This window comes from Oncorhynchus kisutch, linkage group LG30 (assembly GCF_002021735.2).
Source record: "Oncorhynchus kisutch isolate 150728-3 linkage group LG30, Okis_V2, whole genome shotgun sequence".
NCBI classification, from domain to species: Eukaryota; Metazoa; Chordata; class Actinopteri; order Salmoniformes; family Salmonidae; genus Oncorhynchus; species Oncorhynchus kisutch.
This window is the reverse complement of record NC_034203.2, coordinates 4,037,762-4,063,563: the sequence shown is the minus strand read 5'-3', so window position 1 is coordinate 4,063,563 and position 25,802 is coordinate 4,037,762. Positions and strand designations below refer to the sequence as shown.

The window sequence follows — 25,802 nt, the reverse complement described above, 5'->3', positions numbered from 1 at the left end:
CACCATAAAACTATGGGAAAGGTGTTGAATTCAAGTCACTAGAAACTGAATTGCTCCAGAAACTGGATCGCTTTCCAAATTACTCAGATCAATAGAGCTAGAGAGACCATATTTTATGACCAACAACGTATATACAGTTGAAGTTGGAAGTTTACATACTCCTTAGCCAAGTACATTTAAACTCAGATTTTCACAATTCCTGACATTTAATCCTAGTAAAAATGTCCTGTTTTAAGTCAGTTAGGATCACCACTTTATTTTAAGAATGTGAAATGTCAGAATAATAGTAGAGAATTATTTATTTCAGCTTTTATTCCTTTCATCACATTCACAGTGGGTCAGAAGTTTACATACACTCAATTAGTATTTGGTCGCATTGCCTTTAAATTGTTTAACTTGGGTCAAACATTTCGGGTAGCCTTCCACAAGCTTCCCACAATAAGTTGGGTGAATTTTGGCCCATTCTTCCTGACAAACTGAGTCAGGTTTGGAGGCCTCTTTTCTCACACACACTTTTTCAGTTCTGCCCTCACGTTTTCTATAGGATTTGAGGTCAGGGCTTTGTGATGGCCAGTCCAATACCTTAAGCAATTTTGCCACAACTTTGGTAGTATGCTTGGGGTCATTGTCCATTTGGAAGACCCATTTGCGACCAAGCTTTAACTTCCTGATGTCTTCCTGATGTCTTGAGATGTTCAATATATCCACATAATTTCCTGACTCATGATGCCATCTATTTTGTGAAGGCACCAGTCCATCCTGCAGCAAAGCACCCCCATAACATGATGCTGCCACCCCCGTGCTTCACGGTTGGGATGGTGTTCTTCGGCTTGCAAGCCTCCCCCATTTTCCTCCAAACATAACAATGGTCATTATGGTCAAACAGTCCTATTTTTGTTTCATCAGACCAGAGGACATTTCTCAAAAAAGTACAATCTTTGTCCACATGTGAGGTTGCAAACCGTAGTCTGGCTTTTTTTATGCTGGTTTTGAAGAAGTGGCTTCTTCCTTGCTGAGCAGCCTTTCAGGTTATGTTGATATAGGACTCATTTTACTGTGGATATAGATACTTTTGTACCTGTTTCTTCCAACATCTTCACAAGGTCCTTTCCTGTTGTTCTGGGATTGATTTGCACTTTTCGCCCCAAAGTATGTTCATCTCTAGGAGACAGAACGCGTCTCTGTCATGAGTGGTATGATGGCTACGTGGTCCCATGGAGTTTATACTTCCATACTATTGTTTGTACAGATGAACGTGGTACCTTCAGGCATTTGGAAATTTCTCACAAGGATGAACCAGACTGGTGGAGGTGGAGGTCTACAACATTTTTTCTGAGGTCTTGGCTGATTTCTTTCTTTTCTTTCTTTTTTTTTTGATTTTCCTATGATGTCAAGCAAAGAGGCACTGAGTTTGAAGGTACAGTCATTGCCAAAAGTTTTGAGAATGACACAAATATTAATTTTCACAGTTTGCTGCTTCAGTGTCTTTAGATATTTTTGTCAGATGTTACTATGGAACAATGAAGTATAATTACAAGCATTTCATAAGTGTCAAAGGCTTTTATTGACAATTACATTAAGTTGATGCAGAGAGTCAATATTTGCAGTGTTGACCTTTCTTTTTCAAGACCTCTGCAATTCACCCTGGCCTGCTGTCAATTAACTTCTGGGCCACATCCTGACTGATGGCAGGCCATTCTTGCATAATCAGTGCTTGGAGTTTGTCAGAATTTCTGGGGTTTTGTTTGTCCAAGCGCCTCTTGAGGATTGACCACAAGTTCTCAATTGGATTAAGGTCTGGGGAGTTTCCTGGCCATGGACCCAAAATATCTATGTTTTGTTCCCCGAACCACTTAGTTATCACTTTTGCCTTATGGCAAGGTGCTCCATCATGCTGGAAAAGGCATTGTTCGTCACCAAACTGTTCCTGGATGGTTGGGAGAAGTTGCTCTCGGAGGATGTGCTGGTACCATTCTTTATTCATGGCTGTGTTCTTTGGCAAAATTGTGAGTGAGCCCACTCCCTTGGCTGAGAAGCAACCCCACACATGAATGGTCTCAGGATGCTTTACTGTTGGCATGACACAGGACTGATGGTAGCGCTCACCTTGTCTTCTCCGGACAAGCTTTTTTCCGGATGCCCCAAACAATCGGAAAGGGGATTCATCAGAGAAAATGACTTTACCCCAGTCCTCAGCAGTCCAATCCCTGTACCTTTTGCAGATAATCAGTCTGTCCCTGATATTTTTCCTGGAGAGAAATGGCTTCTTTGCTGCCCTTCTTGACACCAGGCCATCCTCCAAAAGTCTATGCCTCACTGTGCGTGCAGATGCACTCACACCTGCCTGCTGCCATTCCTGAGCAAGCTCTGTAGTGGTGGTGCCCCGATCCCGCAGCTGAATCAACTATAGGAGACGTTCCTGGTGCTTGCTGGACTTTCTTGGGAGTCCTGAAGCCTTCTTCACAACAATTGAACCGCTCTCCTTGAAGTACTTGATGATCCGATAAATGGTTGATTTAGGTGCAATCTTACTGGCAGTAATATCCTTGCCTGTGAAGCCCTTTTTGTGCAAAGCAATGATGACAGCACGTGTTTCCTTGCAGGTAACCATGTTGACCGAGGAAGAACAATGATTCCAAGCATCACCCTCCTTTTGAAGCTTCCAGTCTGTTATTTAAACTCAATCAGCATGGCAGAGTGATCTCCAGCCTTGTCCTCGTCAACACTCACTGAACCTGTGTTAATGAGAGAATCACTGACATGATGTCAGCTGGTCCTTTTGTGGCAGGGCTGAAATGCAGTTCATTTGCATGGCAAAGAGGGACTTTGCAATTAATTGCAATTCATCTAATCACTCTTCATAACATTCTGGATTATATGCAAATTGCCATCATACAAACTGAGGCAGCAGACTTTGTGAAAATTAATATTTGTGTCATTCTCAAAACTTTTGGCCACAACTGTAGGCCTTGAAATACATCCACAGGTACAACTCCAATTGACTCAAATGATGTCAATTAGCCTATCAGAAGCTTCTAAAGCCATGACTTCATTTTCTGGAATTTTCCAAGCTGTTTAAAGGCGCAGTCAACTTAGTGTATGTAAACTTCTGACCCACTGGAATTGTGATACAGTGAATTATAAGTGAAATCATCTGTAGTTAAACAATTGTTGGAAAATGACTTGTGTCATGCACAAAGTAGATGTCCTAAACTATAGTGTGTTAACAAGACATTTGTGGAGTGGTTGAAAAATGAGTTTTAATGACTCTAACCTAAGTGTATGTAAACTTCCGACTTCAACTGTGTGTCCACTACCATTAGCATCTGTAATTTAATTTATAGGGTCATTGAGTTTAAATTAAATTGACCAAGAACAGAACTACCTCAGCAATACTTTTGTACCTGCCGGCAGGGCGGGATTAACATAGCCTTGGATTTGAAATTACAGCTGGCGAGAAGTGCACCATTTTCAATGACTATTAATGCTTAGCCCAACCAATCAGCTGCGCTCCAGTTGTCCTTGTCATGCGCGCTCCTCGTGTCTTGATAGAATAAATGTCTTAATTCTCTTCACAAACAGCAAACTCATCATTCTTATCACATGTCTTGACATAAGGTAATTGACCCCCAGAATCATGAAGATATATATATTTCTAACCGCTAACCTCCCGATAAAAGCTTATGTGAGAAGATGATCCATCAAGTCAATTGATTAAGGCATAATTCGAATGTCATATATCATTTTCAAACATTCAGTTACTTGTCGATATTTTGCTAACATTATAAAAGGAATATGAACTAGAGGAGACAATGGACTGTGCTTAATAGTTTATTTTATTTTATTCCAGATTATCATGTTACATTCGTCCCACCCATCTCTCCTGTAACTTCTCCTAGGCTAAAATTCCAACTAGCATGATACTTGAAACCTATGCTGTCATTTAGTCACTAGTTGAGATGTTTGGAACCTTAAACAACTAAACACAACTCTACAACCGAAAAACACTTCCGGGTTTATTTCTCTCAAAATCACTTTTTCTTGATAACTCAGCAAAACATGGTCTGATTGGGCTGTCTTTTTGCAAGGAGGTCGTCCTCCACATTAGGAACGTGCTGACTTCACTATGTAATTTTAGCTTCTGTTTTATCTGAGAAAATGGGCGTTACTTTCACCCATGTTACTTTTGTCCCGGCTCTCTACTACAAAGCAGGTTAGAATGAGTTTTTTTTCAAACACAAAGCTACTGCACTAACTAGGTTGTGTTCTGTATTGTGGTTTTTGAGGCCTGCCTTTGATTTTGTTTGACAGGTGTCCTTATAAAATATTGTTAACCATTTCACAATTTCTGATTGGACTAAGTTAATTATTTGTTTTCCTCACAATTGATCTGGTACTAATTGCCTTAAACATTTGAGGAGGTAATTCACTTCATCCAGTTTGCATGGTATTTATGGTACCTTTTTACTTGTTCTGATTTGTCAAAAGACAAGCTGCACCTAACCCAATTTTGGACGCTGGCTCACAGGATGAATGAAGTTCCCTCTGGGAAAAATTAAGTAATTCAGTTATACTCTATTCTACAGGATCATGAAGTTCCTCTTGAACAAGAAGAAGTTTAAGGAGACATTGAGACCTTATGATGTCAAGGATGTGATCGAGCAGTACTCTGCCGGCCACCTAGACATGCTCTGTAGAATCAAATACCTCCAGACAAGGTAAGCAGAGTTGGGGTTACATTTTGAGTCGACATTGAACAGCACTGTAAATTGTATTACCCAAAGCATTTGATTTACAGTGCCTAGTGAAAGTCTAGACACCCCTTGCACATTCTTCACTGTTTGCTGTTTTAAATTTAAATCTAAAAGACACACCAGAATGGCTTTCCAAAATGTGTTGAGTGTTCCTGAATGGTCCTGAATGGTCTCAGTCCTGAATTAAATCTGCTTTAAAATGAGAAACAAGGTTTGAATATTGCTGTCCATCAATGACTCAAAAACAATGGGTATATGTTACCCTAAGAGTTGTTCAAAGTTGTGGCAGGGTCTACAGTCAATCACGGACTACAAGAAGAAAACCAGCCCAGTCACGGACCAGGATGTCTTGCTCCCAGGCAGACTAAATAACTTTTTTGCCCGCTTTGAGGACAATACAGTGCCACTGACACGGCCTGCAATGAAAACATGCGGGATAAAGAATATGTACATAAAGATATATGAATGAGTGATGGTACAGAGCAGCATAGGCAAGATACAGTAGATGGTATCGAGTACAGTATATACATATGAGATGAGTATGTAAACAAAGTTTCATAGTTTAAAGTGGCAAGTGATACATGTATTACATAAGGATGCAGTAGATGATATAGAGTACAGTATATACGTATACATATGAGATGAATAATGTAGGGTATGTAAACATTATATTAGGTAGCGTTGTTTAAAGTGGCTAGTGATATATTTTACAATATTTCCCATCAATTCCCATTATTAAAGTGGCTGGAGTTGAGTCAGTGTGTTGGCAGCAGCCACTCAATGTTAGTGGTGGCTGTTTAACAGTCTGATGGCCTTGAGATAGAAGCTGTTTTTCAGTCTCTCGGTCCCAGCTTTGATGCACCTGTACTGACCTCGCCTTCTGGATGATAGCAGGGTGAACAGGCAGTGGCTCGGGTGTTTGTTGTCCTTGATCATCTTTTTGGCCTTCCTGTGACATCGGGTGCTGTAGGTGTCCCGCAGGGCAGGTAGTTTGCTCCCAGTAATGCTTGGGCCAGAATGTTCCACCCCCTGGAGAGCCCTGCGGTTGCGTACGGTGCAGGTTCCGTACCAAGCGGTGATACAACCCGACAGGATTGTGCATCTGTAAAGGTTTGTGGGGGTATTAGGTGCCAAGCCAAATTTCTTCAGCCTCCTGAGGTTGAAGAGGTGCTGTTGCACCTTCTCACCATACTGTCTGTGTGGGTGGACCATTTCAGTTTGTCCGTGATGTGTACACCGAGAAACTTGAAGCTTTCTAACTTCTCCGCTGCGGTCCCATCGATGTGGATAGGGGGGTGCTCCCTCTGCTGTTTCCTGAAGTCCACGATCATCTCCTTTGTTTTGTTGACGTTGAGTGAGAGGTTATTTCCCTGGCACCACACACCCAGAGCCCTCACCTCCTCCCTGTACCCTGTCTCGTCATTGTTCGTAATCAAGCCTAATACTGTTGTGTCATCTGCAAACTTGATGATTTAGTTGGAGGGATGCTTGCCCATGGAGTCATGGGTGAACGGGGAGTACAGGAGGGGGCTGAGCACGCAGGACCCTTGAGGGGCCCCTGTGTTGAGGATCAGCAAAGTGGACACGTTGTTTCCTACCTTCACAACCTGGTGGCGGCCCATCAAGAAGTACAAAACCCAGTTGCACAGGGCGGGGTTCAGACCCATGGCCTCAAGCTTATTGATGAGCTTGGAGGCTACTATGGTGCTAAATGCTGAGCTATAGTCAATGAACAACATTCTGACATAGGTATTTCTCTTGTCCAGATGTGGTAGGGCAGTCTGCAGTGCGATGTCGATTGCATCATCTGTGGATCTGTGGGGCGGTAAGCAAATTGAAGTGGGTCTAGGGTGACCGGTAAGGTAGAGGTGATATGATCCTTGACTAGTCTCTCAAAGCAATTCATGATGACAGAAGTGAGTGCTACGGGGCGATAGTCATTTAGTTGGGTTACCTTTGCTTTCTTGGGTACAGGAACAATCGTGGCCATCTTGAAGCATGTGGGGACAGCAGACTGTGATAGGGAGAGATTGAACATGTCTGTAAACACACCAGCCAGCTGGTCTGCGCATGCTCTGAGGATGTGGCTAGGGTTGACACACTTAAATGTCTTACGTCGGCCACGGAGAAGGATAGCCCACAGTCCTTGGCCGCGTCGGTGGCACTGGGTTATCCTCAAAACTGGCAAAGAAGGGGTTTAGCTTGCCTGGAAGCGACGTCGGTGTCCCATGTGGCTGGTGTTCCTTTTGTAGTCTGTGATTGTCTGTAGACCCTGCCACATACGTCTTGTTTCTGAGCCGTTGAATTGCGACTCCACTTTGTCTCTATATTGACGTTTTGCCTGTTTGATTGCCTTGCGGAGGGAATACACTGTTAGTATTCTGCCATATCCCCAGTCACCTTGCCATAGTGAAATGCAGTGATTCGCGTTTCGCGAGAATGCTGCCATCTATCCACGGTTTCTTGTTAGGGTAGGTTTTAGTAGTCACAGTGGGTACAACATCTTCTATACATTTCCTGATAAACTCAGTCACCATAACAGTATATTCGTCAAAATTATTCTTGGAAGCTACCCAGAACATTTCCCAATCCGCGTGATCAAAACAATCTTGAAGTGTGGATTCCAATTGGTCAGACCAGCGTTGAATAGTCCTTAGCACGGGTTCTTCCTTTTTGAGTTTCTGCCTATAGGAAATGGAGTCTTAGTCAGATTGGGAAAAGGAGGGCTGGGGAGGGCCTTGTAGGTGTGAGTGAGTGTTTAAGCAGCCTTCGGCATCCTTTTTCTCAAATTTGCGGCCTCAGGATATGCGGTTTCCAGTTTGCATAAAGTACAGTGGAGTTCTTTGAGGGCTGTCGTGGTATCGACATACACGGCTGTGACTATAACCGAAGAGAAGTCTCTTGGGAGATAATACTGTCGGCATTTGATTGTGAGGTATTCTAGTTCATGTGAACAAAAGGACTTGAGTTCCTGTATGTTATCACAATTACACCATGAGTCGTTAATCATAAAACATACACCCCTGCCCTTCTTCCTGGAGAGATGTTTATTCCTGTCTGCGCGATGAACTGAGAACCCAACTGGCTGGACCGACTCAGACAGTATATCCCAAGAGAGCCATGTTTCCGTGAAACAAAGTATGTTACAATCCCTGACGTCTCTATGGAAAGAAATCCTTGCCCTGAGCTCATCAACTTTATTATCCAGAGACTGAACATTAGCGAGTAATATACTTGTAAGGGAACACCCCCCTGAAATGGACAAAAATGAATGGGAAGTCATTGGCACTGGACAAACCATATACACGGTGTCCAATACCACTCAATTCGGCGTTGTTTCGTTCAAAGTTGATTGCAAATGCCATATGGCAAATGCCAGGTGTAACACTTTAAAAATCCAACAGGTGGCGAGCGCGCTCCACCGTAGTTTTTCATATTGCAAGTCAACATCCAAAAGCAACATTTTGAAAAAAAAAAATTCAAAAACCTAGCAATCCCTTAAAAAAGTGCTTTCTGGAGTGTTTTTCGAAAATCTTTCGATTTTTTTTGGTCAATTACACGTGTAAGAACTGTATGAATATACTTTTGTCCAATTTTATTATCATATATATATATATTTTACTTGTGCATAAGGCATATGTTTTGTCCATTTGCAATATGATTTCATAGGAAGTCAAAAATCTAAAATAGCTGAAATTTTGAAAAAACTTCACACACCCTTAAAAAAGTGCTTTCTGGACCGTTTTTCAAAATTCTTTCGATTTGTGTGTCAATTACACATGTATAAGAACTGTATCAACATACTTTAGTCATATTTTATTATCATTATTTATTTATTTTTACTTGTGCATAAGGCATATGTTTTCTCCATTTGCAATATGATTTCATAGGAAGTCAAAAGTAAGTCAAAAGTAACTTTTTTGGGGGCCAAATGCCGTAAGAAAATTGACATGCTCAAAAATTCTGCAGAAATGCAAAATTGACTGGCCCGTTGAACTCGGGGTGGCCGGGCAGTGATAGTTGTTCCTTTCCATCACTCGTTGTGTTGATTTCATCATGTCCAATTGGTGATGTTTTTCTCACTGTTGAATCATATTGCAAGTGCACGTGCATTTGCAATATGTTTCAATGGATTTTTACCATCACGAATTTGGCATGCTCAAAAGTCAAATAATACTTTGCTCAAACTATACTTTTGTCAACTTTTATTATCATATTTTTTTAACTTGTGTATGTTTTGTCCATTTGCAATATGATTTCATAGGAAGTCAAAAGTCAAGGTCAAAAGTCACTTTTTTTGCCAAATGCCATAATAAATTTGATACGCTCAAAAATACTGCAGAAATGCAAAATTGACTGGCCTGATGAACACAAGATGGCTGGGCAGTGATAGTCGTTCCTTTCCATCACTCGTTGTGTTGATTTCATCATGTCCAATTGGTGATGTTTTTTTCACTATTGAATCATATTGCAAATGCACATGTAGTTATGTTCCAGCTGCGGGTCCAGTTCTGATGTTATGTGTAGGCCTAGCTGAGTCGACCCCGAATCCCAAGTTTCGGCTCGATAGGTCATTTGGTGCCTGAGCAAGACCCTAATTGGTGCTGAAAATCCACTTTTTTCCATGCCTTGCTACGGGGTCCTTGAATGAGCTATTGGACAGAAACGTTGAGGTCCGTTTATATGGGCCGAGGTGGTCGCAATGCACCTAGTCTTGCGACTCTGGGACATTTCTAAATGTCGTAATTTTCGTGATGCAAAAATGAATTGAAGTTATTGCAAATGTACGAGGCTGTTTCTCGGTTCGAGAACCGTCTAGAGCCACGTAACTCACCACGCACTATCGACCTGAGGTCTAGAACAGGTTTCTAAAGTTTCGTAACTCTAGGTCTGACGGTTCTTTAAAAGTTCCAACGAGGTTAACTAATGCAGGCAGTGTATGTCTCTACGCACCCCAATGTGTCCCTCCTTCCAAGCTGTGTGTGTGTGTGTGTGTGTGATTTAATTTTTCTTTGAAATTTTATGGGAGAAATGACTGATTTACAGTTCATGGGGCTTGCCACATTAAGTTTTGGAAAGATCTGACTTTTTTAACCCTTCGAAACAGCCCCTGGGACACCAATTATGGCACTTCCGGTTGGTACAGGAAGCTATAAGTAAACACACATCCTTATTGGGGAATGCTTTTAAAGAATCCTGAGTATTAAGTCTTTATGTTAAGAACTGACTGATTTACACTGGGTTGAATGCACTATTTCTATCAAACTGCAGGTAGGGTATGGATATACACTTTTAGGGTGATTTTAACCACTTCCGGTTGGTCCAGGAAGCTTAGAATCGACACAGGTAGACCTCATAGTGGCCTGATGGACTGTCATCGAAGACAGGTTCATAAGGCATTCATAACCCACATAGGCTTCAGGTTAAATTTAGGGTTGCAGGCAATGTATTCCTATGGGGAGAGAAGTCATTGTAATCTGTGAGATCAAAAAACCCTGATTTACTGTTAAGGGTTAATGCCACACGGTCAAGGTTAGGCTTGCACGGATCGGGAGGACTTTAGGAACGTACCTGAGGTCGAATTGTGCTTCTCACTCTAACGGTTCTCTCACTGTCACCCAAAAGCAAATGACGTTGAGGGGCAGGCTTCATTTTGGGCCTACTTTTCTCATGGTCGCTGCACTTAGACCGAGCGAGCTACGGTCAAGCGGGATATCTCGTTGAACTCGGCACGGCCTAGAGATTATGGTAATGCCATTGCCTGCTCTCTGTGTCTTTAAGCGCCGCACTTTGTCACTCCATCCTTGCTGTGTGTGTGTGTGAGAGCTTTTCTTTGACATCTGTTGGGAGAAATGACTGATTTACAGTTCAGGAGGGTTACCTAGTCACACATATGAAGTTTTAAAAAGATTGGCGCTTTTTAACCCTTCGAAACAGCACCTATGACACCCTTTTAAGGCACTTCCGGTTGGCACAGGAAGCTATAAGTAAACACATGTCTTGATTGAGGTAGCCTCTTACAGAATCCTAAGTTTTAAGTCTTTAAGTTAAGAATTGACTGATCTATACACAGGGTTGAATGCAGGGATTTTCATAATGACAGGTTATGTTTCAAAACACTTTTAGGGTGAATTTAATCACTTCCGGTTGCTCCAGGAAGCTTAGAATCAACACAGGTAGACCTCATAGTGGCCTGATGGATTGTCATCGAAGACCGGTTCATACGGCATTCATGACCCACATAGGCTTCAGGTTGAATTTAGGGGCGCAGGCAATGTATTCCTATGGGGAGAGAAGTCAATGCAAACTGTTTGATGTAAACACCTTCTTTTAACTGTTAAGGGTTAATGCCACACGGTCAAGGTTAGGCTTGCACAGATCGGGAGGACCTCAGGATCGTACCTGAGGTCGAATTGTGCTTCTCACCCTAACGGTTCTCTCACTGTCACCCAAAAGCAAATGACATTTAGGGCCAGGCTTCATTTTGGGCCTACTGTTTTTTACGGTCACTGCACTCAGAGCGAGCTACGGTCAAGTGGGGCATCTCGTTAAACTCGGCACGGCCTAGAGAATATGGAAATGCCATTGCAGGCTCTGTGTGTCTTTAAGCACCACACTTTGTCACTCCATCCTTGCTGTGTGTGTGTGTGTGTGTGTGTGTGTGTGTGTGTGTGTGTGTGTGTGTGTGTGTGTGTGTGTGTGTGTGTGTGTGTGTGTGTGTGTGTGTGAGAGAGAGAGCTTTTCTTTGACATCTGTTGGGAGAAATGACTGACTTACAGTTCATGGGGGTTGCTTAATCACACATATGAAGTTTTGAAAAGATCTGACCTTTTTAACCCTTGGAAACAGCACATATGACACCATTTTAAGGCACTTCCGGTTTACACAGGAAGCTGAATGTGAACACATATCCTCCTTGGGGTAGGCAATTATAAAATTTTGAGTTTTAAGTCTTATGTTAAGAACTGACTTATTTACGGAGGGTTTAGTGAGTGTGTGTTATTTCAGAAAATCACAGAAATCTCGCAGAGCTCCGAAGCACACTTTAAAAAGATTCGTATGAACACGCTGCAACTGGATCTGTAACATTTTTTTTTTGTTTTACTATTTTTGAACATCACCAATTTGACATTGTACGATTTCTCTTAAATGACGATAGATAAATGGCTGGTTCTTTTTTTATTGACACCGGAGGCTCCTTGACTTGGACATGAAGCGGAAAAATTATTGCTCTATTTTCATTTTGGACCTTTAATCCCAGGAAAAGGGCCATAACTCAAAAACCGTTGAGGCCTAGACGCCATCTTGTTCGGGGCCAACTGCCCATTATGCCAAACCTATGCTCACCAAGTTTCGTCTTCAAAGTCTTTTCCGTTTTGGAGATAAGGCCACGTCGTGATTCGTGATGTTTTGTACATTCCAATCGCCCTCTTGTGGGATTTATCGGGACAGCTGAAAAATGACCAGCATTTGATTATTTTATAAAACGGAAACCGAATGTCCGAGAGAGTTTGTTTGATGACTTCCCGGTAGATCCGGCCCTGCCGCACAGTCCGACGCTGTCCACGAATTTTACAAATGTTTTTGGACGTCTGGAAAGGGAACGTACGATATGGACTTTCTCGCTAACCATATGGCGAATGTCAAAATGTTCCCTCATATATGGAAGTGGTGGGTGGTTTGTGCGCCTCCTGAGTCGGACTAGAAGTCCACTCCGAGTTCCTCTCCTCCGCCGCCGGTGTTTTGGGTCCGCCTCTGGGAATCAGTTAAAGCTCCCTGGGGCTGAGAACAGCTCCCTGGGGCTGCCGCTTTCAAGGAGCGGGACACGAATGCAGTATTGAGGGAGAGTCTACCAGAACAGAGAGCTCATCTTAGTTCAAATCTCCTAATCCCCGAAATTGGAGAACTAAACAATATTTCTACTTTTGAGAATGTGGGAATGATCCGTGGGTAATTAAAGAGCAATCCTGTCAAAATTGTTTTATTCTGTGACATCAGGGAAGGACAGGAGAACAACACAACTGTATCTCTTAGTGTACATTTCCCAGCTGTCAGGTTTACATTTAAATATTGTGAAACGTATGTGATTAAACTTGAAACTATTTGTGAACAGATGTGATGTGATGTTAACCCATATTTTCTTATTTAAAAGGTTTTCAATATAAAGTATAAATATACCAAGTCAGTATCCACACCCACGTGAGCATAGACATTACGTCGGCGTCATTGAACTGCCCTTTTCTACTCCAGTGTGTAAAACCACCCGTGACAAAATGTATATTTCATGCCAAAAAGACCCACGGTAAGCCGGATGTCTCGAATGGTTAAGTCAGAGAACGAGTTCCCACATTGGAATCGCTACAATTCTATAGGCCATCGGACGCTATACAGCTGTAGTTTTGGCTGCATGGCTGGAAATGGTTAAAGTTTGTGACTATTGATGATAGTAGTCTGCAGCTAGAAGTTACGTAAGTCTAGAATGAGTATACCGACAATCGCCGAAAGTATCCATCCTAACACAACCACGAAAGACATGGAAAGTTAACCAGAGACTCTGATGAACTCTTCAGGACGATTGAGAATTCCACAGAGAAGACAACAACGACATATGGGTCTAATATATATATATATATGTGTGTGTGTGTATATATATACACACACACATTGCAATTATTTGAGTTTGGGTTTGAGTCCAGACTCTGTCACAGCCGGCCATGACCGGGAGACCGATGGGGCGGTGCACAATTGGCCCAGCGTCGTCCAGGTTAGGGGAGGGTTTGGCCAGCAGGGATGTCCTTGTCACATCGCTTACTAGCGACTCCTGTGGCAGGCTGAGTGCAGTGCACATTGATACGGTCAACAGGTGTACGGTGTTTCCTCCGACACATTGGTGCGGCTGGGGCTCCCGGGTTAAGTGGGCATTGTGTCAAGAAGAAGTGCGGCTTGGTTGGGTCGTGTTTCGGAGGACGCATGGCTCTCGACCTTCGCCTCTCCCGAGTCCGTATGGGAGTTGCAGCGATGAGACAAGACTGTAACTACCAATTGGATAACACAAAATTGGGGAGAAAAAGAGGGCAAAAAAATATAAGAAATTTAAAAAATTTATTGCGACGGATTACCAGGGCGTGTACTCAAAGCATGCGCGGACCAACTGGCAAGTGTCCTAACTGATATTTTCAACGTCTCCCTGACCGAGTCTGTAATACCTACATGTTTCAAGCAGACCACCATAGTCCCTGTGGTGCCCAAGAAAGCGAAGGTAAATTGCCTAAACTCACATCGGTAGCCTTGAAGTGCTTTGAAGGCTGGTCATGACTCACATCAACAGCATCATCCCGGAAACCCTAGACCCCTCCTGTACTCCCTGTTCACCCACGACTGCATGGCCAAACACAACTCCAACACCATCATTAAGTTTTCTGATCACACAACAGTGGCCTGATCACAGACAACGATGTGACAGCATCTAGGGAGGAGGTCAGAGACTTGGCAGTGTAGTGCAAGGACAACAACCTCTCCTGCAATGTGAGCAAGACAAAGGAACTGATCGTGGACTAGAGGAAAAGGCATGCCGAACAGGCCACCATTAACTTCTTTGGGATAGGTGGGACGGAGGCGTCAACATCCGGTGAAATGGCAGTGAGCCAAATTCAAATTAAATCACTATAAATATTAAACTTTCATGAAATCACAAGTGCAATAAACCAAAATAAAAGCCTCAAAAAGGCTTTACGGCGAAAGCAAACCATGCGATTATCTGAGGACAGTGTCCAGCACACAAATGCATAACAAATCATTTTCAACCAGGGAGTTGAGACATGATAGTCAGAAATAGAGATATAATATATGCCTTACCTTTGAAGATCTTCTTCTGTTGGCACTCCAAAAGGTCTGTTACATTGCAAATGGTCCTTTTGTTCGATACATTTTTTCTTTATATCCATAAAAACTCAGTTTATCTGGCCCGCTTCAGTCAATAATCCACTCGGTTTCCATCGGTCAAAATGCATACAAAATGAATCCCAAACGTTACCAATAAACTTTTCCAAACAAGTCAATCAACATTTATAATAAATCCTTAGGTACCCTAATATGCAAATAAACAATACAATTTAAGACAGAGAATTGTTATTGTTATTGCACTCCCTTAGGTTCTTTCCCCAAGCAGTATTGTTTCTGTTGTTGATGACTAGACACTACGTCTACTTTGTATCATTATAAACTGTGGAACTTCAGCAAACTTAACATGTGTAAATGTATGAACATAACAAGATTCAACAACTGAGACATAAACTGAAGTTCCACAGACATGTGACTTCCAGAAATGTAATTATGCGTCCCTGAACAAAGGGAGGGGGGGTCAAAATCAAAAGTAACAGTCAGTATCTGGTGTGGCCACCAGCTGCATTAAGTACTGCAGTGCATCTCCTCCTCATGGACTGCACCAGATTTGCCAGCTCTTGCTGTGAGATGCTACCCCACTCTTCCACCAAGGCACCTGCTAGTTCCCGGATATTTTGGGGGGGAATGTCCCTAGCCCTCACCCTCCAACAGGTCCCAGGCGTGCTCAATGGGATTGAGATCCGGGCTCTTCGCTGGCCATTGTAGAAAACTGACATTCCTGTCTTGCAGGAAATCATGCATAGAACAAGCAGTATGGCTGGTGGCATTGTCATGCTGGAGGGTTATGTCAGGATGAGCCTGCAGGAAGGGTATCACATGAGGGAGGAGGATGTCTTCCCTGTAATGCACAGCGTTGAGATTGCCTGCAATGACGACAAGCTCAGTCCGATGATGCTGTGGCACACCGCCCCAGACCATGACGGACCCTTCACCTCCAAATCGATCCCGCTCCAGAGTACAGACGTTGGTGTAACGCTCATTCCTTCAACGATAAATGCGAATCCGACCATCACCCCTGGTGAGACAAAATCATGACTCGTCAGTGAAGAGCACTTTTTCCCAGTCCTGTCTGGTCCAGCAACGGTGGGCTTGTGCCCATAGGCGACGTTGTTGCCGGTGATGTCTGGTGAGGACCTGCCTGACAGCAGGCCTACAAGCCCTCAGTCCAGCCTCTCTCAGCCTAAGTCTGCCACTGCAAGGACGATCAGCTGTCCATCCTGTCTCCCTGTAGCGCTGTCTTAGGCGTCTCACAGTCCGGACATTGCAATTTATTGCCCTGGCCACATCTGCAGTCATCATGCCTCCTTGCAGCATGCCTAAGGCACATTCACACAGATAAGCAGGGACCCTGGGCATATTTCTTTTGGTGTTTTTCAGAGTCAGTGGAAAGGCCTCTTTAGTGTCCTAAGTTTTCATAACTGTGACCTTAATTGCCTACCGTCTGTAAGCTGTTAGTGTCTTAACGACCGTTCCACAGGTGCATGTTCATGTTTATAGTTCATTGAACAAGCATGGGAAACAGTGTTTAAACCCTTTATAATGAAGATCTGTGAAGTTATTTAGGATTTTTACGAATTATCTTTGAAAGACAGGGTCCTGAAAAAGGGCTGTTTCTTTTTTTGCTGAGTTTATGTTACTCGTTATATTAAACCTACCACATGCACCTGCTTCTCGACTCCCAGCATCTACATTACAGGAAGGCCCAAAAAATTGTCAAAGACTCCAGTCACCCAAGTCATAGACTGTTCTCTCTGCTACCTCACGGCAAGCAGTACCGGAGCTCCAAGTCTAGGACCAAAAGGCTCCTTAACAGCTTCTACCCCCAAGCCATAAGACTGCTGAACAATTAATCAAATGGCCACCCGGACTATTTACATTGATGGCCCCCCCATTGTTTTTTCCACTGCTGCTACTTGCTGTTTCATATCTTTGCATAGTGACTTTACCCCTACCTACATGTACATATTACCTCGACTAACCTGTACCCCCGCACATACATAGTCTCGTTATTGTTATGTTTTTTTACTTTAGTTTATTTAGTAAATATTTCCTTAACTCTATTTCTTGAACTGCATTGTTGGCTTGTAACTAAGCATTTCACAGTAAGGTTTACACCCGTTGTGTACGGCGCATTTGACAAACTTCAATTTGATGGATCTCATGAACATTATAAACAAGGTGTTGCTTTAAGTAAACAGGGCACCAATTCAGTGCATGCTGTGTAATTGTGAGATGCTGTGGTCTGTTTTTCTTCAATTGCATTTTAATCCAGACAAAATGGCAAATTAATACAAATTATTTCACAATTCCTAGACAATATTTAGACAATATTTCTAATTTAATTTCTAATTTCAATTAATTCTCTGACCTGTATCCAAAGGCGAGGCCTCTCAACCTCAGGCATATACATCTAAACTGACTTTCCGCCATGAACTTCTGTGTAAAAAAGGGAAGTTTAACTAATCCTTTCGTTGCACTTAGCATTTGTGCTATTTATGCGGAGAACATTTGAGCCCATGATTCTTTGTGTTGAAACCATATCACAATATCTGTTCATACTAATGTTATCTGTTCTTGTTTTTTTTCTTTTCAGAATAGACATGATCCTCGCCCCTGGTGCCCCTCTGACCCCGAAACATAAGAAGAGTCAAAACAAACAGAACCCATTTGCCTTTCCAACTCAACAGTCACCAAGGTCTGACTGCAAAGTCATTTTCTTTCAAAACATTGCCCCACCGTCATACAATCTTGCATTATTTATACTAATGTGTGGTGCTTGCATCTTGTACTGCATTGCTCTGATCAAACTGTATGAATCCCTAAATGTGTTGCAGGCATGAGTCCTATCTAGCCAAAGCATCCATTCCAGATGCTGACCAAGACCAAAGCATGATGGGTAGATTTGTCAGAGTGGAGAGACAGGTACAGAAAATGCCTTATCAGTCCATGTTCCATCCTTTTTCTCTAGTTGTGCTCCTGAGACCTATGTCTGTTTTTCAGATGTGCCCTGCACAATACAACACATATACATATCATATCCAAAATATGCCAACACATTTTTTTTTAAACACTGTCATGGGAAACACAAGTAAAACATCATAAATCACCTGCAAAAACAGTTACATTCCTCCACAAATAAGTCCCCAATCAATACTCTAAACTGCCCGAACGGCACCAGAACGTTGATTAAATGTATTTAGAATATTGTTCTAGCAATACGGGACTTTAAACTAAAAGCAGATTTACCTAGCTCGGTGGAGACCCTAGGAACCTCAAGAGTTAACCAATTATGTGAATAGGTTAGGCAACTCAGGTGTCTATACTTCAACAGCACAGTTAGGTAAGACGGAAGTTTATGAAGTAGAACATTGTAAATAAAAAGGGAGTCATGTAGAGATCTATGGGTTTTTAGTGAAGTCCAGTCAAACTTTTGATGCAGGATGCAGTGATGAGTATCAGATCTGTCACCTGTAATGAAACGAAGGGCACGATGTTATATGGCATCCAAAGGTTTAAGAGTAGTAGCATCTGCACTTTGATAAATAATATCATCATAATCAGGAACGGATAAAAAGGTTTACTGAATAATCTGCTTCCTACTGCTTAGAGAAAGGCAGGATCTGTTTCTGTATTAGAAGCCAACTTTAAATCTTAGCTTCTTAACCAGCTCATCTATATGTTTTTTTAAATGTCAAATCCATATAAATCCAAATGCTTTATATGAGGGAACACTTTCAATTGGAGATCCATCTAATGACTGAACATGCATTTCATCTGAAACATTCTTGCAAGAATTTTAGAACAACATGTAAGGGGACAATACACTCCAAAATCAAAGTTTCTCAGATGTTTTCGGACCTCAAAAGTGGCCTCGTAACACAATTCCAAATAAATTTTTATTTTATTTATTTCACCTTTATTTAACCAGGTAGGCAAGTTGAGAACAAGTTCTCATTTACAATTGCGACCTGGCCAAGATAAAGCAAAGCAGTTCGACACATACAGCAACACAGAGTTACACATGGAGTAAAACAAACATACAGTCAATAATACAGTAGAAAAACAAGTCTATATACGATGTGAGCAAATTAGGTGAGATAAGGGAGGTAAAGGCAAAAAAAGGCCATGGTGGCGAAGTAAATACAATATAGCAAGTAAAACACTGGAATGGTAGATTTGCGAAGTAGAAATAGAAATAATGGCGTGGAAAATAAATACAGTAGGGGAAGAGGGAGTTGTTTGGGATAAATTATAGATGGGCTATGTACAGGTGCAGTAATCTGTGAGCTGCTCTGACAGCTGGTGCTTTAAGCTAGTGAGGGAGATGTGTTTCCAGTTTCAGAGATTTTTGTAGTTCGTTCCAGTCATTGGCAGCAGAGAACTGGAAGGAGAGGCGGCCAAAGGAAGAATTGGTTTTGGGGGTGACCAGAGAGATATACCTGCTGGAGTGCGTGCTACAGGTGGGTGCTGCTATGGTGACCAGTGAGCTGAGATAAGGGGGGACTTTACCTAGCAGGGTCTTGTAGATGACCTGGAGCCAGTGGATTTGGCAACGAGTATGAAGCCAGGACCAGCCAACGAGAGCGTACTAGTCGCAGTGGTGGGTAGTATATGGGGCTTTGGTGACAAAACGGATGGCACTGTAATAGACTGCATCCAATTTATTGAGTAGGGTATTGGAGGCTATTTTGTAAATGACACCGCCGAAGTCGAGGATCGGTAGGATGGTCAGTTTTACGAGGGTATGTTTGGCAGCATGAGTGAAGGATGCTTTGTTGCGAAATAGGAAGCCAATTCTAGATTTAACTTTGGATTGGAGATGTTTGATGTGAGTCTGGAAGGAGAGTTTACAGTCTAACCAGACACCTAGGTATTTGTAGTTGTCCACACAAGTCAGAACCGTCCAGAGTAGTGATACTGGATGGGCGGGCAGGTGCAGATCGGTTGAAGAGCATGCATTTGGTTTTACTTGTATTTAAGAGGAGAGTTGAATGGCATTGAAGCTTGTCTGGAGTGTTGTTAACACAGTGTCCAAAGAAGGGCCAGAAGTATACAGAATGGTGTCGTCTGCGTAGAGGTGGATCAGAGACTCACCAGCAGCAAGAGCGACATCATTGATGTATACAGAGAAGAAAGTCGGCCCAAGAATTTAACCCTGTGGCACCCCCATAGAGACTGCCAGAGGCCCGGACAACAGGCCCTCTGATTTGACATACTGAACTCTATCAGAGGAGTAGTTTGGAATGGAAGGATGGAATGGAAGAAGAAGGTTAGGATATGTAGATTTTTGGGACATTAGATTGCAGATAGGTAGGGAAATTGAGAGGCAGGTAGACAATAATCCATTTATACTGAACAAAAATCTAAACACAACATGAAACTATTTCATTTTTTTTACTGAGATATAGTTCATATAAGAATATAAAATCAAATAAAATGTTATGTCACATTCCCAGAACACAACACGTACAACCTTACTGTGAAATGTTTACTTACAAAAACAATGCAGTTTTAAGAAAATAGAGTTAAGAAAATATTTACTGAATAAACTAAAGTTCAAAAATATTTAAAAAAATAAAAAAAAAACAAATGAATACAATAATGAATACAATAATCTATTTATAACAATTGAAATAAATAAATTAGGCCCTAATCTATGTATTTTATGGGTGGACCTGGGAGGGCATAGGCCCATCCACTGGGGAGCCAGACTCACTCACTGGGGAACCAGGCCCAGCCAATCAAAATGAGTTTTACCCCACAAAAGGGCTTTATTGCAGACTGAAATACTCCTCCGTTTCATCAGCTGTCCGGGTCGCTGGTCTTAAACATCCAGACAGCTGATGAAACTGATGGTAGAGAAATAGAGAAAATAATAAATGCTAATTAACAGGGATGTAAACAAATTTGTGCACACAATGAGAGAAATAAGCTTTTTGTGCATATGGAACATTTTGGTGTTACATTTCGGTGTTCCACATCATTTTGGTGTTCCACATCCACACCCTTTTGGTGCTATTTAGAACCCTTTGCAGAGGGTTCTACAAATAACCCTAGGTAGATTGTTTTTCATAGAATCCTCTCAGAAGGGTTCTACCAATAAACCTTTCATCTTTGAAGAGTTCTTCCTTGAACCCTCCATGTAGGGTTCCAACAGCCTTATTAGCCTTTAATTAGCCTTAAACTCATTATGACAATCTATAATATATCATAAGGCCTTTCTTTGATGGCCTTGTTGTACCCTAACACAGTTGTGTGAGGAAACTCCTGGTTTACAGGCCATATCAGGTCTGCAAGTCACATTATGCTGGTGAAGTTATATGTTATTCCTATTAGATCCTATTAGAATCCAGCCTGAGTGAGGATATCCAACATTTGGAACTTTTATTCACCCGCAACCTGCATTCAGAATAACTGCTGGGGGGTAGAGAAGTGTGAGTAATGAGACTACCTAACTCATCTAAACTGAAACAACCATCTCAGTAGCAGGTGCAGTCCAACTATTAAGAGATTTGATTAGTTTAGAGTATTTCTTTTATTTATTGTAGCATAAGATTAATCAACCACTCAATGTACATGCAAAAACACAGATTTTGAAACAAACAATTCTGAAAATCAACCTACAATAGAGCAATATGATAGTGATGGGCGATTGTTTGAGAGTTTTACTCTGCAAATAGTAAAAATCACACTCAACTCTGGATATTAAAGACATGCTCTGGAACTTTGGCGACTAGTAAAACATTTTTAAACCTCACGCTTTTGGCTGGATGTGTCAATGTGTAGTTCATACATGCATGATCTATGAGCACGAGCTATCCCTAGTTTAAAAGTGACTGTTTACTGGAAGCTCTACAGCACCATTTTCCCTTAAATTTTCCCTCCACGTGGGCCAGCCTAATAGCAATGCGAGTTCCAGCCAATGAGGTTCAGCCACTTGCCATTTGAGTGACAGCTAGCAAGATGCACACACAGCAGAGCGAAAGAGAAGGCAATGGCACATGTGTGATGTAGTATGCAATTTTTGGCTCGTAAGCACTACTTTCAAAACTACTGGCTAAAAAGTATACAAAAGTACCAGAGAATCTCTAACACCAACACTGGGATTATTTTACACCACTGTGTTAAATTCATTTAACTTCTGAATCAACACTAGAAATGTTAGATGGAAAAATCAACACAATGTCAAATTTAGCCAATTTGCTGTGTACCATACAACACACTGCTGGTTGACTCATACTCCCTTCAATTCCTCTACTCTCTGCACAATAAAATACTAATTTGAAAGACATAAATCATATCACTATGTCAGTACTGTATATGTAAAATGATTAAGGGAATACCAGCGGCATGCACAAAAAGTCCCATATAGGTATAGTTTTTAAAACATTCTCACACCTATCTTAAACATATCAGATTACTTAAACTCCTGATGCTAAGGCACTAATGCTCAGTCACTATTTAAAGGAGAAAACAATATGTATATGTAGAACCCTTCTATCCTTCCAAAAAATCATCAAAGAAGCCCTTCTTCCAAAAATAGTTATTAGAATGAAAAAGATTTGAGGTAGAACCTGTTGCCTTACAAGGAACCCTCGTCTCCAAGAAAGGTGTCTTCAGATGAAAATTGACCTTTGTAGAACCCTATCCCTCAGTAGAACCCTTTTGGAACTTTTAGGAAAAAAAGAGTGTAGGATTGTAGTAGTTCCAGTATGTAGGTGAGTAACTGTTGTGTGGTCTCAGGTGGAGGACATGGAGAAGAAGCTGGACTTTCTGGTGGACATGCACATCCAGCACACTGAGCACCTTCAGGTGGACTCGGCCGGTGCCGCCCACATGACCACGGAGCCCCTTGACCATGTGACAGGCAACACAGGCTCTGACAGCAAGGAGGGCTGTGGCTACACTGAGATCCGCCAGGTCTTCTTCAACTACACCGAGACATGCCCCCAAATGTCCTACCAGGTGCCTGTGAGCAAAGTGACGCCTTACTACAGCTGCCGCAGGGAGCCCAGTGCTGCAGCTGGAGGGGCGGAAGGAGTTGGGGGACTGGGGCTGCCTGGGGGTGGCTACATCCCCCCTGACCATCAAGTCCCACCTGGCCACCACCTAGCCCCGATCCCTACCTTCACAGAGCGGCCCAACGTACTCCCCATCAGCTCACTCCTGGACACCCAGGTGGCTGGACGGGATGGAGGGCATGGGCCACAAAGTCCCTACACGGAGCACCTCACGCTGGGGCTGGGCAGGACCATGGGGCAGAGAGCGGTGACGGACACTTCGCCGCTATCCATGCTTTCTGTGAACCACGAGGAGCTGGAGCGCTCACCCAGCGGGTTCAGTATATCGGGGGAGCGCGAGGATAGGGAGGACCCCACGCTGGGGACAGCAGGGGGGTCGGGAAGGTTGCGGGACAGCCGTTACCTGGCAGAGGGGGAGACAGACACCGACACGGAACCCTTCACGCCCAGCGGGGGTGGGGGGCAACTCCCCATGTCATCCACAGGAGAGGGCTTCCCTGATTCTGTATGGAACACACCGCCCTGAATCGCTCACCATTTTTATTCCTTAATCTTACACCTCCTCACCAACCCTTATTTAGTTTGAGTCAAATCGACAACCTTAAGCCCCTAAGCCCATGCCTCTAAAAGCCAGTCGTCTTTGGGTTAAACGGACATCACTGAACTCAACGCCATGTGCGAGTTCAATCGGCACATGTCAAATATTTTGGGTGAAATCCATGTCTCTACACCCAAGTCAGTATGGATAGACGTTTATCCCCATAGACCCTAATTCAATCCAGATTTAATTGACACTGAAACCTGACTCATTTTGGTTTACACCCTACACTTATTGTGTGACCCAATGGCCCAGAGAAAGCCAAGGTCTCAAGACTGCGTACACACACGAAAAGAAAAGACACCGTTTGTATAGTTAACAGACTTTGTACAGTACAGCGCACTCATCACAACATACATAAAGCTAAGATGAAAAAGTATATAGCATTAATATAAATATATACGTCAAACCTTTATCGCTGCAAAGCAAACCGCACTGCATGTACCGCATGCATTATTTTTGTCGTAGAGCCTGCAATGTTCAGGTTTCAGGAAAAAGAAAACCATTTTGAATGGTACTTATAAATACTGTCATTTTTTGTAATACTTATTTTTTTATATAAATACATTTAATTTTTTTTGCATGGTTTGCATGATGATGCACCATTTACAGACAGTTGACCTGAATATTTTTAACAAAAGTCTCCTGTCTCATTCTTTACAGTACATGTGTTGCTTACTAATGTATGTGTGAGTTGGGAAAAGAATGACAAGCCGGAGACAAAAGACTTCTGCTTCCTTTTTGTCAATAGACAATATAGGGATGCCCCTTCTTCATTCATGCTTTGCAGATTTTGAAAGGTTGTTTTAGTTCCTATCAAAAATACATTCAAACATAAAATCAGTCATTGATTCACTACTATCCTTAAATGAGAGAGAACTCTTCCTCTTTGACACACCACAGATTTATTTGGCATACAGTAGTTTTTGCATCTTTAAAAAACTTGTAATGACACATTCAGGACAACTCAAGTAAGTTCTGTGATGAGGCATGGTAAGAACCAATTCTTGCATTATAAGTTACAGATCTGATTTTATTATAAGTTACAGATCATTTGGCAGATAGGCTTAAAGTGAATTTGCACATGCCACGTCTAGATTAGAATAAACGGTTATCTAGCAAGATTGCATCACAAATTCTGATTCCATAATTTTTTAAAATCATAATAATATTGTATGTACTTAGACTTATGACAAATCACTATATAAATAGTACAATATCTGAAAACAGCTAGAATAATACCATAAATATATAATCTACATAGTCACTTTTCTCATTTGACATACTATCATTACATTTTCACAGAATGTAATGACAAGTGTAGCATGATGTAGGTCAACTTTAACGATAAGTGAAAAAATGGTGTAATGTCTTATTATATTACTGAGAGCAGATTGGCAAATAAATCACAGTGATTGTGAATCACTTGAAGAAATATGAACAAAAGTGAAAAAAATGTCCCCCTCACAAAAGTTTAGTGTTTTTCCAAAATGGTTTATTTTCTTTTTGGTTAAAAATGGAAAATGTAGTTTATTTGTAGATGTTAATCCAGTGGGTAAAATTGTTTGTGTTTGCAATTACGTCTTTATGCTGTCTTTTATGACGCCCTAGTCCGAGGAAGTTTTGCTAACGTCTTTTTAACAACCAGAGAAGTGTAATCTGGCCAGATAACAAAAATGTATTGGAATGAAACAAAATGGCGTTATCTGGTTGTAATCTAGTTATGTGACATCTTCTCGACCAGACATACAGCATCCAGACAGTCTTTAAGACTTGCCAAATTTTAGACTCAAAGGTTTATTTATCTACATGTTTATATTTTACAATATAGATTGAATTGAACAGATTAAAGACATAAATACAAAATTAAAAGAATTGTTAATTTTAAACAATGTTTTAAGTGAGAAGTAGACATTGGTCTGACGCCGAAAAAGAAAGGAAATTCACATGAGCACCACAATGCCTACTCCATCCATGCTCTACCAAGGTTTTTCAGCTAACAGCTTTGACCTACTACTAGCTATGTTGGTATATTGTACTTCAAACAATGTGTATGCAGTTTGCTTAGGATTCAAACCTTCTCAAACAGCCTACTGTAATTCATAGTCTTATAATTGGTGCTCCCACTATAAGGTGATTTGTACCACATTCAACTTAAAATATTGGCAGTGCTATTGTAACCTTTAATTTGGCCTCTGCCAAAAGATCAGCCTTTATGCCACAGGTGATGTGCTTGCATAACTGCAAGGGTTGCTGGTTTAAATCCTGTTCTGCTGCCTGTAGCCCTTTAACACCCTAAGGTCGATGTCTGCGCCCCTGCGGAAATCTAATTAGTGTTAATAAAATCCACATAGAAATCTGTCAGTTTGAGCTGGAGATATCTATGTAACACTTGGTGACAGGTGACAGAGCAAGAGAAGTGTTTGTCAGACCATGAAACATCCAGAAAATCAGGCTTCTCACAAAATCGACTCTAGCGTCCAAACTATTATGACCACTCTATGGGAAGAAGAGACTCTCCTGAAC

At 41.8% G+C, this 25,802-nt stretch overlaps 1 protein-coding gene across 1 annotated transcript in view; it reads left to right on the top strand.

Annotated features, from left to right (window-relative positions):
* LOC109875462 (potassium voltage-gated channel subfamily KQT member 3) overlaps positions 1-23,204 on the top strand; it is a 51,313-nt gene extending 28,109 nt beyond the window's left edge. The window contains exons 10-13 of the mRNA XM_031809665.1: positions 4,587-4,718; positions 17,251-17,352; positions 17,492-17,579; positions 22,401-23,204. Of these exons, the coding sequence (XP_031665525.1) occupies positions 4,587-4,718; positions 17,251-17,352; positions 17,492-17,579; positions 22,401-23,204 (1,126 nt within the window). The remainder of the gene's footprint in view (positions 1-4,586; positions 4,719-17,250; positions 17,353-17,491; positions 17,580-22,400) is intronic.
* Positions 23,205-25,802: the final 2,598 nt, after the last annotated feature.